We start from the raw sequence: 17,793 nt of genomic DNA on the forward strand, positions 1-17,793 counted from the left end.
TGGTAATTACATGAATATTGTTTAATTTTTTAATATATAGGGTGCACGTTTTTTTTTTTTTTTGACGTTGCCTTTTTTTTTTTTAATATGGGATCCACTTTTTTTTCATGAGTTTGGAGAGGGTGGGGTCCACCTTTTTTATCATGAGTTTGGAGAGGGTGGGGTCCACCTTTTTTTTTTAAGAGTGACTGACGACGAAGCATGGATAAACCGATTCTTCTATATAGCCGAAAAATAGAAATATAATAAAGTATTTCTATCTACCTTTTAGAAGAGTTGGTAATATAAAATATAAAACGTCATTTTTTTACCCTTAAATAAAAAAGTGGATGGGACCACAAAGGATTTTTTTGCCCTTAAATGAAAATGTAGGACCGAACACGGACGACGATCTTGCCTCTATAAACCGGATCTTCTATATAGTAGTAATAGTAAAGTAATACATATAATTATTTTTATCAAATTTTGATTTGGATAATTATAATTCAAATTATTATATTAATTTTACATGTTTAAAATGAAACAAAGTAGAAATTTGATTTTCTATTTAAATGAAGAACTTCCATTTTTTAATTTTTAGTAAATATTTTTTGTTTAACTCATTTTACTTGTCATGTTATTTTTTACACGGTTTTTTAAGGAAACGTTAATTAGAATTATAATTTCATTAATTTACGTTATTAATTATTTTATCTCCATTTAATATTATTTTTTCTTTTATGACATTCAATCTCTTTTCACATTTATTAGAGTAAGGGAAAAATGAAAAAGTAACTAAATTCTATGTTATTTTAATATATAAGTATTTTAAGTATGTTGTTGTACAATAATTTCATTTGCTCCCACTAATGGGTTGATACGCATATGTCAATGAATCCATCATTATTGATTTAATTGTTTGATTTTCTAAGCACTTTTTTTTTTAACATTGTTTGTTTTTTTAATATGGGATTCATTTTTTTTTTTAATATTTCTTGATTTTGTTAATATGAGGTCCACTTTTTTTTTCCCATGAGTTTGGATGTGGTGGGTTCCACTTTTTCTCTTCTCTTTTTTTTTTTAAATACTGGTTGGTGTTTAATATGGGTCCATGAAGAACTTCTATTTTTTAATTTTTAATAAATATTTTTTGTTTAACTCATTTTACTTGTCATATTATTTTTTACACGATTTTTTAAGGAAACGTCAATTAGAATTATAATTTCACTAATTTACCTTATTAATTATTTGATCTCCATTTAATAGTATTTTTTCTTCTATGACATTAATATCTTTTCACATTTATTAGAGTAAGGAAAAAATAAAAAAGTAATTAAATTATATCTTATTTTAATATATAAGTATTTTAAGTATGTTGTTGTACAATAATTTCATTTGCTCCCACTAATGGGTTGATACGCATGTGGCAATGAATCCGTCATTATTGATTTAATTGTTTGATTTTCTAAGCATTTTTTTTTACATTGTTTGTTTTTTTAATATGGGATTCACTTTTTTTTTTAATATTGCTTGATTTTATTAATATGGGGTCCACTTGTTTTTCCTGTGAGTTTGGATGTGGTGGGTTCCACTTTTTTTTTTTTTAATACTGGTTGGTGTTTAATATGGAACCCAAAATTTAATTTAATTTTTTAATACTGGTTGGTGTTTAATATGGGTCCATGAAGAACTTCTATTTTTTATTTTTAGTAAATATTTTTTGTTTAACTCATTTTACTTGTCATGTTGTTTACACGATTTTTTAAGGAAACGTCAATTAGAATTATAATTTCACTAATTTACCTTATTAATTATTTGATCTCCATTTAATAGTATTTTTTCTTTTATGACATTAATCTCTTTTCACATTTATTAGAGTAAGGAAAAAATAAAAAAGTAATTAAATTCTATCTTATTTATATATATAAGTATTTCAAGTATGTTGTTGTACAATAATTTCATTTGCTCCCACTAATGGGTTGATACGCATGTGGCAATGAATCCATCATTATTGATTTAATTGTTTGATTTTCTAAGCACTTTTTTTTTTAACATTGTTTGTTTTTTAATATGTGATTCACCTTTTTTTTTTTTTTAATATTGCTTGATTTTGTTAATATGGGGTCCATTTTTTTTCCCGTGAGTTTGGATGTGGTGGGTTCCACTTTTTTTCTCTTTTTTTTTTTTTTAATATTGGTTGGTGTTTAATATGGAGGCCAATTTTTTTTAAAATATTAGTTATTTTTTAATATATATGAGGCTCATAATTATTATTTTTTTAAACTTGGAATGACGACCAAAAAGGAGCCGGTTGGACGACGAAAAAGGTGCTCAACCGGCTCTTCTAAATAGTTAGAAAAAAGAAACTAGACGGCCTATGCCCGTGCTGCGCACGGGCCCAACACTTTAGATTATAGTGCATTTATATATATGTAGTTGTTTTTTAATAGTGATAACAATATATATATATATATATATATATATATATATATATATATATATATATATATATATTATGTTCAAAACACGATTAATATAACATTGTAGTTTGTGCTCCATATCTTAAATTTTATTATATTAATGTTTGCTATGAACACAAAATCGGCAAATTTATTAATATTTTTTAAAAGAGAAGACTTGTTTAAAATGAAACTATTTTCTTCTCTTTGAGATAAAACAATAGCAATATTTAAGCATCAGTTGATACTTTCAATTTTAATTTGATTAATTTAAAGGTGTAAAATACTTATTATTTTTTATCAAATTTTGATTTGGATAATTCTAATTCAAATTATTAAATTAATTTTACATGTTTAAAACGAAACAAAGTAGAAATTTATTTTTTATTTAAACGAAGAAATACTATTTTTTAATTTTTAGCAAATATTCTCGGTTTAGCTCATTTTACTTGTCATGTTGTCTTTTGCATGGTTTTTTAAGAAAACGTTGATTAGAATTATAATTTGACTAATTTACCTTATTCATCATTTGATATATTTTTTTACGACATTAATTTCTTTTCATATTTATTAGAGTAAGAATAAAAATTAAAAAGTAATTAAATTCTATCTTATTTTAAAATATAAATATTTTAAGTATATTTATTTTAGTAAACATAACAAATAAATGACATGGCGGAATAGCAAATACAACAGTTTAATATCTAGATTAGATCTCACGCTAATATAAAAAAAGAAAAAAATATTGTATGGTTTGACTACTTAACCTTTTGAAGAAAAGCAATTTCATGGATTGACACGCACGTGGTAATGAATTTATCATTATTGACTTAATGAGATACATTGGAAATTACATGAATATTGTTTGATTTTTTAATAAGGGTACACTGTTTTTTTTGGACATTATTAATTTGCACTATATATATATATATATACTATGTTCAAAACACGATTAATATAACATTGTAGTTTGTACTCCGTATCTAAAACCTTATTATATTAGTGTTTACTACGAATACAAAGTCTGTACTTTTTTTTTTGACATTATTTGTTTTTAATATGGGGTTCACTTTTTTTTTTTATATTACTTGATTTTGTTAATATGGGGTCCACTTTTTTTACCGTGAGTTTGGAGATGGTGGGATCCACTTTTTTTTTATATTGCTTGATGTCGTTTAGTATGGGGTCCACCCTTTATGGGGTGCACTTTTTTTTTTTTGGACATTATTAGTTTGTACTATTTTTATGCATATAATATATATACATATACTATGTTCAAAATACGATTACTATAACATTGTAGATTGTGGTCCGTATCTAAAACTTTATTATATTAGTGTTTGTTACGAATATAAAGTCTGAATTTTTTTTTTAACATTATATTTTTTTAATATGGGGTTCACTTTTTATTTTTTTATTTTTTTATATTGCTTAATTTTGATAATATGAGGTCCACTTTTTTTTTCCCATGAGTTTGGAGATGGTGAGTTCCATTTTTTTCTTCCTTTTTTTTTTATTGCTCGGTGTTATTTAGTATGGGGCCCACCCCCGTTTTTTTAAGGGACAACGGACGTCGAAGTATGGGTCTAAACCCATGCTTTATATAGTTTCTTTTTTTATTATTTTTTTTATATTGCTTGGTGTTGTTTAGTATGGGGCCCACCCTTTTGGACATTACTAGTTTGCACTATTTTTATGCATATAATATATATATATATATATACTATGTTGAAAACACGATTAATATAAAATTATAGTTCGTGCTCCGTATCTAAAACTTTATTATATTAGTGTTTGCTATTAATACAAAGTCTGCACTTTTTTTTGGACATTGTTTGTTTTTTTTAATATGGGATTCACTTTTTTTTTATATTGTTTGATTTTGTCAATATGGGATACTATGTTCAAAACACGATTAATATAACATTGCAGTTTGTACTCCGTAGCTAAAACTTTATTATAATAGTGTTTGCTACGAATACAAAGTCTGCACTCTTTTTTTTGACATTGTTTGTTTTTTTTAATATGGGATTCATTTTTTTTTATATTGCTTGATTTTGTTAATATGGAGTCCATCTTTTTTTTTCCCGTGAGTTTGGAGATGGTGGGTTCCACTTTATTTACTTCTTTTTTTAAAAATAAATAAATATTAGTTGGTGTTTTTTTTTTTAATATTGGTTGGTGTTTAATATGGGGACCACACTTTTTTAAAAAAAATGCTTAATTGATTGGTGTTTTTTTAAATTTTTTAATATTGATTGGTGTTTAATATGGGGACCACACTTTTCTTTTTAAAAAGTATTTTAAGTATGTTGTTGTACAATAATTTCATTTGCTCTCACTAATGGGTTGATACGCATGTGGCAATAAATCCATCATTATTGATTTAATTATTTGATTTTCTAAGCATTTTTGTATTTTAAGTATGTTGTTGTATAATAATTCCATTTGCTCCGTCTAATGGGTTGATACGCATGTGGCAATGAATCCATCAGGCTATATGGGCCCACAATTTTTTTTTTCAAAAATTGGAAAACGGATATATATATATATATATATATAAGTATTTTAAGTATGTTGTTGTACAATAATTTCATTTGCTCCCACTAATAGGTTGATAGGCATGTGGCAATAAATCCATCATTATTGATTTAATTGTTTGATTTTCTAAGCATTTTTGTATTTTAAGTATGTTGCTGTACAATAATTTCATTTGCTCCCTCTAATGGGTTGATACGCATGTGTCAATGAATCCATCATTATTGATTTAATTGTTTGATTTTCTAAGCATTTTTTTTAACATTATTTATTTTTTTAATATGGGATTCACTTCTTTTTTTTAATATTGCTTGATTTTGTTAATATGGGATCCACTTTTTTTTTCCCATGAGTTCGGATGTGGTGGGTTCCACTTTTTTCTTCTCTTTTTTTTATTACTGGTTGGTGTTCAATATGGGGCCCACATTTTTTTTTAAAATATTAGTAGTTGCTTAAAATATGTGGACCACAATTTTTTTTAAAATATTAGTAGTTGTTTAAAATATGTGAGCCCACAATTTTTTTTGAGCCCACAAACGGACGACGAAAAAGTGCCCAAACCCACCTTTATATATAGTAATAACTAGATGGCCTGAGCCTGTGTTATATAAAAGTGGTCAAACTTTTGCAAGGTACTTCCTTATTCGTTTAGTAGGAGTTTAACAAAAAAAAAAAAAGGAACCAGTACCATCAAGTTAAATATTACTCATAACATAATATGCTTCATATTGTGTGGAACAAAGTTATATTATTACATTGCCAAGCTTGCTAGAAAGAGAAAAGCTGTGAAATTCTTGATGTTCTTGGTGTAAGCGGGTGCAATCTGGATTCAACCAGTTGTTGTCGGCTGTGGAAATTGCATCTGGGTATGAACTGGAAAAGAGAGAAATCATACAAAGTTAGATAAGAATTGCTTCAGGTTACAACTAATACAATCAAATTGTAATGCAATGTTTAAGGTATACCATCAATCTTTGAGAGAGTTGGAATAAAAGTTCAAAATCATGCAGCAGAATGAGGATTCTATTAACAAATCATAAGAGTTGTCCAAATTAAAAGGTCAAGAATGAAACCAAAACCAAGTTAATTGAGTAGCAATTATCTAAAGGAGGGGAGATAATTGAGCACATTATATTAACTATTAGAAAAATAAATGAGTGCCCAAATTAAAAAGTTGAAACAAACATGTAAACAAATACAGACAAACCTGAAAGATAATAGGAATAATTGGTTGCACAGTATCCCGATAAACCTGCAAAGTATTACATAAGTCTAAATCATGATAGGAAACTGGAACTTAACACATTAAGTTGGAATGTTTTACATGTCAAAGACCAGAAGAATGAAAAGAGAAATGTAGAGATTAGAGGAAAGTGATGGTAAAACACCAACCCTTGCAAAGCAAAGAGCTAAACGTAATACAATGTACAGCAGTAAGAAAAGAAAGCAAAACAGAGGTAAGCACAATATTATCGAACAAACGGAAGCTCCCTGTAAATTCTCAAGAAACAGAAGCAGCAAAGCAACATACATATTATGCAAAAGAGATCTGACTTCGAGAAGATAATTCCCTATTTGTTTTAATTGTTTAGTAGGTGTTAAAAGAAAGGAAGCAGTACCATCAAATAAAATTAACGTAATATGCCTCATATTATGTACATTCAATAGTGGAACAAAGTTATAGTACTACATTGTAAATGTAACTGGACTGTAGCAGCTATTGTTGGCAGCACGTGATTCATCTAGGTATTACTTGAAAAAGGAGGACCAAGCATGCGAAGTTACAAGTCACAACTAATAAATTCATTTTGTGAAGCCAAAAATTTAGATGGTCTGAATTTTCTGAGGTAATAGTTATCCTGGAGAAGTACATGATGTCCATTTTGGTAGATTTAAACATAGAAAGTCGAGGATACGTGCAACAATTCTGAAATTATTAATGACCAAGGTTTATCTTTTCTATCAGAGATTGAATCAATCATAATCAATTATCATCAGAAGTATTAGGCCAAAAATTTAGATACATTCTGAGAAAATCAAACTTCCATCGAAGAGAAGCAAATGAAATCGAGAATATTTTTGCTTGTTAATTACCTTTGTAGATTTTTCTTGTCTATTTTCCGGCATTCTTCCTCAAAGCATGTCGGCTGCGGTACGCATATAAAGAACCTGAAACAAAAATGGCATTCTCCTGTCATTAAAATGTGCAGCTCAAGTAGGACACTTCATACCACGATATTAAGAAATGATGGAGAAGATATATAAATTTATGCATGAAATATGAACCTTCCTTGTCTGACAGTGCAGTAATACCTAAGCTGGCCAACTGCAGTATCAGTCTCATGAAGTTTTTTGTCCTGGACTAATATTTAACGAAGTCGTCAAGTGATTAATAGTTTGCAATAAATAAAATTTCTTAGAAATAATTCAATATGATTAATAATAGAGAAGTCATGTTCATTTAAAACTTGAATTTAGCAATTATTGATCAAGTCTGTATCTTTCAACCAAATCGATAAACAGCAAAGTTAAAGCTCAAAAAAGTATCAGTGACCGCTAAAGCATAGGAACTCTAATAGTTGAAAGCACTTCTTGACTACCAGAAGTTTCTCATGTCTACATCCACTTCAAGGAACCTTTAGACACTCAAATAGTAGCTCAAGGCCGATGACACTTTCTTCCATCTAAGTTTTAGATTTTACCTCATCTTTTTCTTTCCTTTTAGTCCTTGTCTTGTGATCCTAGTATCAGAAGCCTTAATTTCCCGCAGAAGCGCGCCCTGCAAATTCTCAAGAAAAGCCATTTCTAATCATTTCCATTTTTAGAAGAAGCAAAACAACGTGCAAGGCACGAGCATTTTTGTAACATATTATGCAAAAGAGATCTGACTTCGGGAAGATAATTCCCTATTTGTTTTAATTGTTTAGTACTTTAAGGAACCTTAAGACACTCAAATAGTAGTTCAAGGCGATGACACTTTCTTCCATCTAAGTTTCAGATTTTACCTCATCTTTTTCTTTCCTTTTTAGTCCTTGTCTTGTGATCCTAGTATCAAATTCTCAAGAAAAGTCATTTCTAATCATTTCCATTTTTAGAAGAAGCAAAGCAACGTGCAAGGCACGGGCATTTTGGTAACATATTATGCAAAAGAGATCTGACTTCGGGAAGATAATTCCCTATTTGTTTTAACTGTTTAGTAGGAGTTAAAAGAAAGGAAGCAGTACCATCAAATAAAATTAACGTAATATGCCTCACATTATGTACATTCAATAGTGGAACAAAGTTATAGTACTACATTGTAAATCTAATTGGACTGTAGCAGCTATTGTTGGCAGCACGTGATGCATCTAGGTATTACTTGAAAAAGGAAGACCAAGCATACGAAGTTACAAGTAACAACTAATACATTCATTTTGTGAAGCCAAAAATTTAGATGGCCTGAATTTTCTGAGATAATAGTTATCCTGGAGAAGTACATGATGTCCATTTTGGTAGATTTAAACATAGAAAGTCGAGGATACGTGCAACAATTCTGAAATTATTAATGACCAAGGTTTATCTTTTCTATCAGAGATTGAATCAATCATAATCAATTATCATCAGAAGTATTAGGCCAAAAATTTAGATACATTCTGAGAAAATCAAACTTCCATCGAAGAGAAGCAAATGAAGTCGAGAATATTTTTGCTTGTTAATTACCTTTGTAGATTTTTCTTGTCTATTTCCCTGCATTCTTCCTCAAAGCATGTCGGCTGTGGTACGCATATAAAGAACCTGAAACAAAAATGGCATTCTCCTGTCATTAAAATGTGCAGCTCATGTAGGACACTTCATACCACGATATTAAGAAATGATGGAGAAGATATATAAATTTATGCATGAAATATGAATCTTCCTTGTCTGACAGTGCAGTAATACCTAAGCTGGCCAAATGCAGTATCAGTCTCATGAAGTTTTTTGTCCTGGACTAATATTTAACGAAGTCGTCAAGTGATTAATACAACAACATCAACAACAGCCCAGTGAAATCCCACATCTTGGGGTCTGGGGAGGGTATAATGTACGCAGACCTTACTCCTACCAAGGTAGGATGGCTGTTTCCGAGAGACCCTCGGCTCAATAGAAGCATAAAAAGGGGGTCAGATAAGGTTAAAAGATTTAAAACGATATTGCAATGAAATAATGCAAGCGACACAGTAAAACAGAATAATCAAGGAATTCAAAGCGATATGGAAATGCAAATCACGAAAGCGGCACAGATAAAATAGAGTAATCAAAGTACAGAAAGTAGCAAATAATAACATAAATCAAAGCACAAGAAATTATAATGCGCTAATGCGCCTACTAATAAGGAAAGATAACGAGACTTATATACTAGCCTTCTACCCTAATGTGGGTCCTCCACACCTGTCATGTCCTCGGTAAGCTGTAACTGCGTCATGTCCTGTCTAATCACCTCTCCCCAATATTTCTTTGGCCTACCCCTACCTCTTCTGAAACCATCCATGGCTAACCTCTCACACCTCCGCACTGGGGCATCTATGTCTCTCCTCTTCACATGTCCAAACCATCTCAGTCGCATTTCCCGCATCTTGTCTTCCACCGATCGTCAAGTGATTAATAGTTTGCAATAAATAAAATTTCTTAGAAATAATTCAATATGATTAATAATAGAGAAGTCATGTTCATTTAAAACTTGAATTTAGCAATTATTGATCAAGTCTGTATCTTTCAACCAAATCGATAAACAGCAAAGTTAAAGCTCGAAAAAGTATCAGTGACCGCTAAAGCGTACGTACTCTAATAGTTGAAAGCACTTCTTGACTACCAGAAGTTTCTCATGTCTACATCCACTTCAAGGAACCTTTAGACACTCAAATAGTAGTTCAAGGCCGATGACACTTTCTTCCATCTAAGTTTCAGATTTTACCTCACCTTTTTCTTTCCTTTTTAGTCCTTGTTTTGTGATCCTAGTATCAAAAGCCTTAATTTCCCTTTCAGATTTACAGTCTGCAAAGATGTACTGTAATATAGTTCTAAAGAATGATTAGAAAAACTTTGCATAATAGACGAAGTTTGGTAAAATAGGAAGAGCATAGCAAAAATGAGTCGTCTATGTTTATCTTAAAACAGAAACTTATCTGTTAACTGGATTAAGGCTGGATCTCTTGGCTTTGATCATAACAAATAGAATAGATACGGGAAGGTACAATTTTTGCTATATTCTTTTTGCTCTTGCTGGAGTCTACTTCATTCTTCATAAATACTTAATACTTAAAATTCAATAATAGGAAGTTTCTAAGAAGAGAAGTGTGGAAAGTTTCTTTGCATCATGGAGACTATAGTATGAATAAAGTTCTTCGTCTTCTATTATCATACCTTTTTTAGAAGATAGGCACCAATCTACTGGCAAGCAATAAGGAAAATGAAACCAGATAGGTTGAATGAGTTAAAATCAATTTGCACTTTTGTCATGTACAAAAATTGTTGCAAGCAAAGAAGTCTAGCAAAGGAAAGAAACAACACTTGCAGCATGGTATAAGCTTTTTCCGTTTGCCTTAATAAGTATACAATAAATAAATAAATAGATTCAAAGGAACAGAAACCCAGAAATAAGAAAGCAGTAAACTGCGCAAAACAAATTAAGATTAGTTGAACAAATGTAATATTTATTACCTTTGTTTGATGGATGTAAATGTCGTCGGAATATCTAGTTGTAACACAAAAAGTCAAAAGCAAGCTGCAAAATGGAATTGATTTCCCTGCAAAAGAACTGTTCCGCAAAAGCCAAAAGTGATTGCAAAAGAAAGTTGGTTACCCTGCAAATGTATTTACCAGAAAGAATGAAACAAGGTACAATATATTTGAAGATTATAAAGAATGAGAAAGAGAACTTTTTAATGACCTTTATTTCATTTTAACTGGAGTTGTTGGCTCCAGTTTTTGTTTCAGCTTGAGCGAGTGACGTCGCTCGTTTGGTACTTTTGTTTCTTCATCAAAGGAAATCAAATGTTTCTTTTTCCTTTTGCCGCCTTCTTCAATGTCAGTTTTTGGTGGTTCAGGGAGAGAATGTACCATGTTTCCTTTTTCAGTGCAGGACAAAATGTACAATTTCCCAAATGTTGCTTGAGAAGTGCGGGAGAATGATTTTTTCACTTGAATTATATAAAAGTTCTGATTCCGACTGCTTTGAATATTCTGCATTGGTAGCAACTCATCCTGGGGAGAAATTTATTTTAGCTTTTTGTTTGTTCAATTGCAAAGTGAGCATGTGTAAATTATTCAGCATAACTCAGTTGAAGCAAGGTTGTAAATCTCTTCTGTGGTAAGGGATAATAATTTTTCTGCTTCTTTGTCCATAATTATCCCAATTGTTGAGCCGGAGGCATCTTGGAGATTCACATCAAATCGGCATCTGCAAGCGTATATGTTCAAAAGACAATTTTTTTTATAGGAACAGAAAGATTGTAGTAAACATTGTGTTTGGACATATGTGTAAGCTTTTTTTGGATGAAGTAAGTGGTATGGACATATGTGTAAACTTAGAGGTAAAAGTACCTGGGAATCAACATATTTTGTTGCTTACAAGTCGTACGCTGAAACTTTCTTTTTATTAAACTTCACTTCTTGCTTGCAGTTGGGACATAGTAAAACATAGCAACTTTTGAGTTTATTTGGAAGCGATACTTTTGCCTCAATGGAGAAGGAATGCCCCTGCGTTAAAAGAAAATGAGACTAATCATTATAAGGATAAGTACAGCCAGAAATTATGAATTATCTGAATAGAAATTATACTAACGTCCTGTTGTCATTGAACATTTGCAATTGGCACAATTTGTTCATCTAAACACTGATAAGAGATCCAGATTCAGATGTGCTCCTCATACTGAAAGAAGCAAGCATTTCTCTATTTTCCGTGACCCTATTCGGGGGAAAAATTTAAAAACTTTAGGATAATAATAATTAGGAAGAATGAAGGACAATATAGGCTGGAGTAATGTAATACCATGTGTGCAGTTGTGGGCATTGGGAATAAGGTGGATCAATTTGTATTGTTGTGTTAAATCTTGTTGTCAACGATATACCTACATTAATTACATGATCTTTTATTTAACAAAGTACAAAGTAATGTATCTATATTAATTGCAATAATATTTTATTTATGAGATACAAACTTATGTTCCTCTTTTAGCTTACTATTGTACTTGGATACCCCAATACTCCTGGCAAAAGATGATAGGACGTTCTTGGAATTGGCTAAGGAGTTTCCTGCCTTCGTCCTCAATAATAGCCTCTTCCTAGAGTGTGAAGGTGAAAGTTTGTTTGCTGTTACTTTAAAATGGTAAATATGTTGTATATTTTTAATTGTAAGACAATAAGGATTCTGAAAAGTTTGCAAATGCACTTACTCGGTATCGATGGAATGAGTTCTTGCAATCTTTTCTGCACCTTTGCAACAAACCTTGGTGGGAAGCAACGGACAACAATTGTGAGTACATCTATTGGCAAACAATTTGTATTCAATAAACGAATGTGTGAAAAGATAGTTTAACAGCCTGTGTTAAAGTGCATATTTAGTGATAAAAGAAGTAAAATAATCATACTAAATTCTGTGTCCTTAAGCTGTTCTTTGGTAGATTGGGAGGCCTGATTATTGATGTCTCACAATGACGTAAGATTCAGCTTTGTGGGTGGTGGCAACTCATCCTCATCTGGGCTATCTTTTTCAATTGGCTCAACTATGGTTTTTTTGTCGATAACCCACTCAAACGTATGCAAAGGTCTTTCACATCTCAAATGTGGTACTTGTATGCGCGCACCCATTATCAAATAGGTATGGAACAGTTTGAACAAGTCTTTATAACAGGGGATTTAATCACCGTAAACAATAGCTTTTATCTGGTCTTTCTGTGAGCGATTCATAAGGGAATAGCGGAAGAGACATACACAGGCAATGTAAGCAATTGATTTAGAAATGTTATGTATACTTAAGACACAAACAATTGATTTTGCCAAAAGAAGGAAGTACCTGTTCATCTTGAAAGATTATGTTCAAATATTTTATCTTTCGGTGAGAACCTTCCGCTGGTTTGCATATATTTTTTATACCCTGAAAAATAATTTAAGTGGGGTAAACAATGAAAGAGCATGATGAAGGGAGCAACGCTGATGAAAAATATAAATGCAACTAATAACTTACATATGTTGTATCAGTAGTTAGTAGCTCAGCTCTTCGAAAGTCCTAAGAGAATGCTTTGTGGATAATTTCATTATACACTATATTGTAGGTAGAATGGTCATCAGGGTCGTCTGCTGTTGCAGGGCGGATTAACATTTTTACATAGCCTGAACTTTTTGCTCTTGATAAAGCAAGATAAAATTGACCGTGTGAAAAGACAGGTTCACGTAAATAAATTCCTACGGAATCTAATGTCTGGCCTTGAGCTTTATTTATAGTCATAGCAAAACATAGTCGAATAGGAAATTGTATTCTCATTGGTTAAACAATTTTTTTTATCATAGTTAAAATTTAATATATTGCTACAGCACACACACCCATACAATTAAAAATAAAAAATAGTAATAAAATATGGATATAGCTGGAAACATAGTATTAGGGCAGCGGAAATTACCTCCTATAGCCGGGGTATTGACTGCTTTCAACACGTAGAGCAAATTTCAATTTCAAAAGCCTGTAAAATGGAAATTGCACAACCATTAATAGAAATATGTAACTCAGTGACAAAACAAAGCACAGACCCGAAAACTTGGAACAGAAGTTGACAAATTCTCGGCAGAAAGAATAACTCTGTCAAAATCAGAAAACACTAACCCCAAAAATTATACTCACATTGAAACACAAGTATGGCCTAACAAAACACAAGAGAAGGAAATATTTAGAATTTTGCCTTTTCTGAAGCAAGCAGAAAGTCAGAAATAAAACCAATAAAATAAATAAATAAATGAGCGGGAAGAGAAAACAAAAATTAGAGTCAACACAAAAGATAACCTCCATTTTACTATCTTTGTCGAATGGAAAACCATTTTCTTGGTATTCACCCATTTTGAATAGCGAGAAAACTGAATTAGTCGTAAGAGAAATTGGGAAAAAAGACCATAATCGGATAACAAGCACATAAGAAAAAAAAAAGGATTAGGGAACCCAAAAAATTAAAAACCAAGAGCCAAGTAGGCAGAAGAACTCACCAGGAAGAGAGAGAGCAAGCAGAATCAGGAAAAAATTGGAGAAAGGCAAATGATAAGTTCTACAAAAAAGAAAGACCAAATTAAGTAGTCTGACAACAATATTGCACACGTGTACAATGGTTTGGAAAGGTGTCATACCACTTAAATTACCAAGTAAATTGCACACGTGTACGGTGGTTTGGGAGGGTTAAACGAGCCGTCCCACAAATAATCAAGTTAGAAACACGTATCATTGAAAAGCCAAATGAAGTCATCAGAATGAAATTTTGAGTTAAATGACTGTTTTACCCTTTATCGTCCAAGGAACCTTCACTTATTAATAGTCGTAATAAATATAGTTAAAAATATTTTTGGTGTGTTGTGCAACCTTGAACTATTTCACACACGCACTTGTAAAACTCGCAATAAGTGTCATGTCACCGGTATGTGTTTAATAGTCACATATCTAGCAATTTTGAAGGCTCAATACATAAGGTAAGTAAATGAAAGAAATTGAACAATTTAAGGGGTCATCAGGTAGATCTAGTGACAGAGAAATTAAATTGCTTATATAAGCTAATAATAAAAGTGTTGGTAAAATGGATTTAAAGCGCTATTCAGTTAGTGGATAATATCATCATAAATAATAGTTTAACAATGAATTTCACTGTTTGTCGCTACATTTTGCGACTAGACTTATTGGCGAATTTTTATTGAATTACTTTGCTAAATGTTTTATCATAACAGTATGTTGCAAAATGTTTTACTATGACTTGGTGGCATTCATTATTTCTTCCCGGGGAAAAAAATAGGGGGCCCTATTTATAACTTTTCTCTAAAGAGGAAAATAATGAACAAAGAACTTAAGCAATCCAATTTTACCATCTAATAGTCTGTTCGGGACATAAAGGATATTAATAATTAAATTCTATGTCTAATTTTGTTTAGGAAGGATCCATAAAAATGGATAATTTTTTTGAGGTAATGTATTGTCAAATAACAATTCACTAAATCTAGTTATTTTCCCATAAGTTCGAGGATAAAAACAGAAAATATAGGGAAAAGGGTTAAGTTATGTATGGCCACCTAAACTTGTTCACAGATTCCGTTTAGACACCTCAACTCAGTCTTGTACCTATTGAACATTAAATCACTTCGAATTTAAATCATTTAGACACTTTTTGGTGACATGGCAAAATGTGTGTCATACACTTACCATAGGCGCGTGGAAGGTCTAATTTTAGTTGATTTTCCTAAAAAATCTCATCTTCTTCATAAAATTATTTTCTCCGTCATACACCACCGACCTCCTGCCGCTGCCGCCATCGTCATTGATGCCACAACCGCTGTAATAACCATCTTTTTTAATATCTGAAAATCACCATCACCACCATGCCCTCCTTCTTTTTCTTTGAATTCGACAATTGCCGCCATTGTTACTTTGTTCCCCGGATAAAATGGAAATGCCATGATTTTTTTTTTCTATCTCCATCCCTCTCTTCTGCTACAAAAAAATGAACTTTGACCACAAAATAATCAGATTTAAAAATAAAATAAAAAAGACAAAAAACGGAGGGGTTTGGAGGGTCAGCAGCGGCAGAGGGGAAGAACCATGGGTGATTGGTGGTGGATTATTTATTGAAAAGAAGATTCATAATTAAAAATTTCAAAAAATACACTTATAGAAAAGAAAAAGAAAGAAGCAAATCTAATAGCAACAAGAAAAAGAGAAAGAAGGCGGCATTTTTAAGGGGACAACGTCGGCCACCGGCGAGAGAGTTCAGGGAAAAGCAAAGGAAAGGAGGAAGGTGGGGTAAAATGAAATCTTTTTTTTTTTGCTGAAAAATAGTTCTTCTTTTCTTTTTCCCCATAATTCATTTTTAATTATTATTCTAGACCCAAATGACACATGTCATCTTTTCATTAGTCACTATGTCACGCAAGTGTATCTCACACACTTTATATTTTTTATTGATTATCAAAACGTGCCTAAATGGTTTAAATCCGGAGTGATTTAGGTGTTCAATAGGTACAAAACTGAGTTGAGGTGTCTAACTGGAATCTGTGGACAAGTTTAGGTGGCCGCAGATGACCTAAGCCTAGGGAAAACCATACAAATGCTCACACGGCCCAAAGTTAGTACATACGTTGTCCATACATGTACTCCATCTGTTCACTTTTATTTGTCCACTTTTGACTTTGCACGCCCCTTACGAATTAATAAATGAAGTATATATTTTACTATAATACTCATATTAATTGGTGTATAGTCTCATTGGACTTGTAAAATGATTTGAAAATAAGTAATTAATGTTAAGGGTAAAACAAGAAAAAATTATTTTTTCTTGATCTGCTAAAAGTGACAAGTAAAAGTGAAAATATGTTTTTAGAATACTGCACAAATAAAAGTGAACAGAGGGAGTATTAATTATTCAAATTGTCTATGCGCATAGAATTAATTATGGGGAACTTTCATAAGTACAACTTTTCTAAAAATAAATTATACAAACTACAACCACTTTTAATATTACATATTGTACAACTTATATGGTATACTTTAAAAGCTATCAATTCTCCCTCAATTATGACTATTCCTAAAATCTTGAGTTAATAAATGAAAGCATATTAAATATAATTACTCCTTCCCAAAATATATCCCTCTCTCTTAGGCTGTCGTGGGGCCACACTGTGTAGGAAAGCAAACTCAAGTTTTTATTAATATATATTTTCTAATTTAGAAATGACATTTATTATAAATAGATTCTTTCAAACAAAAAATTGTAGACATATAGGGAATATTTGCAAATGAATATCTAGTATAAACCCTACTTAAAAAATAGTTTCCCCAACCCCCCCCCCCCCCCCCCCCCCCCCCCCCGCAAAAAAAAAAAGTTAGATGCATAGAGCTGTTAGCTCGTTTTGAATTATTTCCCCCCCTCCTTTTGATTTTTATTCTTTTACTTTTCACTTAGATGCAATTATATTTTTGTGACTAAAAGAAATTGTTGGAATTATTTGAATGTGTTACTATTAAGAAAGTGCATGAATATTCATATTAATTTGTAACGATTATTCACACTTCAACGTGAAAATTATTCTTGTACCTTTTATATCATCAAAAATAATATATCAAGTATATTGTAATATTATATGCGGTAATAATATAAAGTATATTGTGCTAATGTATACAGTATGTAATATTGAGCATATTATATAGCATATACCATTGGCATAACATTAATTATTGTTCTATTGTATACATTATATAATATTAAGCATACTATATACAACATTTAACATTAGCATATCAACTATTTTAATGAAATAAAATACACACACATATGTACAATAAAAAAGTTATAAGAATAGTTTTTATGCTGAAGCGCGAATAATAATTACTGTATGTTCATGTACTTTTCTTAATATTATTATGTTCAAATAATTTCTTTTAGTCATAAAAAATAATTGCATCAAGTGAAAGCTAAAAGAATAAAAATAAAGAGAAGGAAACGAAAAAGAATCTTTTCAAAATGATAGATGTCAAATTTAAAGATCTATTAAAAATAGTATTCATCTAAATTTGTTTTATTCGGAAAGTTACATTAATTCTCTCTCATGTCCTCTCCATATT

The 17,793-nt window shown here is 31.0% G+C and overlaps 1 protein-coding gene across 50 annotated transcripts; it reads right to left on the reverse strand.

Moving 5' to 3' along the window:
* Nucleotides 1–5,666: 5,666 nt before the first annotated feature.
* Nucleotides 5,667–15,673, reverse strand: LOC132606541 (uncharacterized). Of its 50 annotated transcripts, none has more exons than XR_009569925.1 (17): nucleotides 15,379–15,673; nucleotides 14,184–14,242; nucleotides 13,810–13,846; nucleotides 13,610–13,669; nucleotides 13,177–13,336; nucleotides 13,006–13,086; nucleotides 12,386–12,438; nucleotides 12,174–12,274; nucleotides 11,983–12,061; nucleotides 11,776–11,898; nucleotides 11,535–11,690; nucleotides 10,882–11,391; nucleotides 10,653–10,795; nucleotides 8,676–8,750; nucleotides 7,071–7,755; nucleotides 6,184–6,228; nucleotides 5,667–5,849 (listed from the first exon to the last, which is right to left on the reverse strand). XR_009569925.1 is itself a non-coding variant. In XM_060320105.1 (10 exons), the coding sequence occupies exons 6-10, from the start codon at nucleotides 8,706–8,708 to the stop codon at nucleotides 5,720–5,722; spliced, it is 360 nt and encodes a 119-aa protein (XP_060176088.1). In that variant the 5' UTR covers nucleotides 8,709–8,750; nucleotides 10,653–10,795; nucleotides 10,882–11,391; nucleotides 11,535–11,690; nucleotides 11,776–11,898; nucleotides 12,386–12,451; the 3' UTR covers nucleotides 5,667–5,719. The 50 variants fall into 50 exon arrangements, 2 of the variants coding, with proteins under 2 accessions (XP_060176088.1, XP_060176089.1); XR_009569929.1 differs by having other exon boundaries at nucleotides 13,828–13,846; nucleotides 15,379–15,672; XR_009569933.1 differs by having other exon boundaries at nucleotides 13,177–13,286; nucleotides 15,379–15,671.
* Between the last annotated feature and the right edge of the window lie 2,120 nt (nucleotides 15,674–17,793).

The sequence above is a fragment of the Lycium barbarum genome, chromosome 8 (assembly GCF_019175385.1).
Source record: "Lycium barbarum isolate Lr01 chromosome 8, ASM1917538v2, whole genome shotgun sequence".
Lineage (NCBI taxonomy): Eukaryota > Viridiplantae > Streptophyta > Magnoliopsida > Solanales > Solanaceae > Lycium > Lycium barbarum.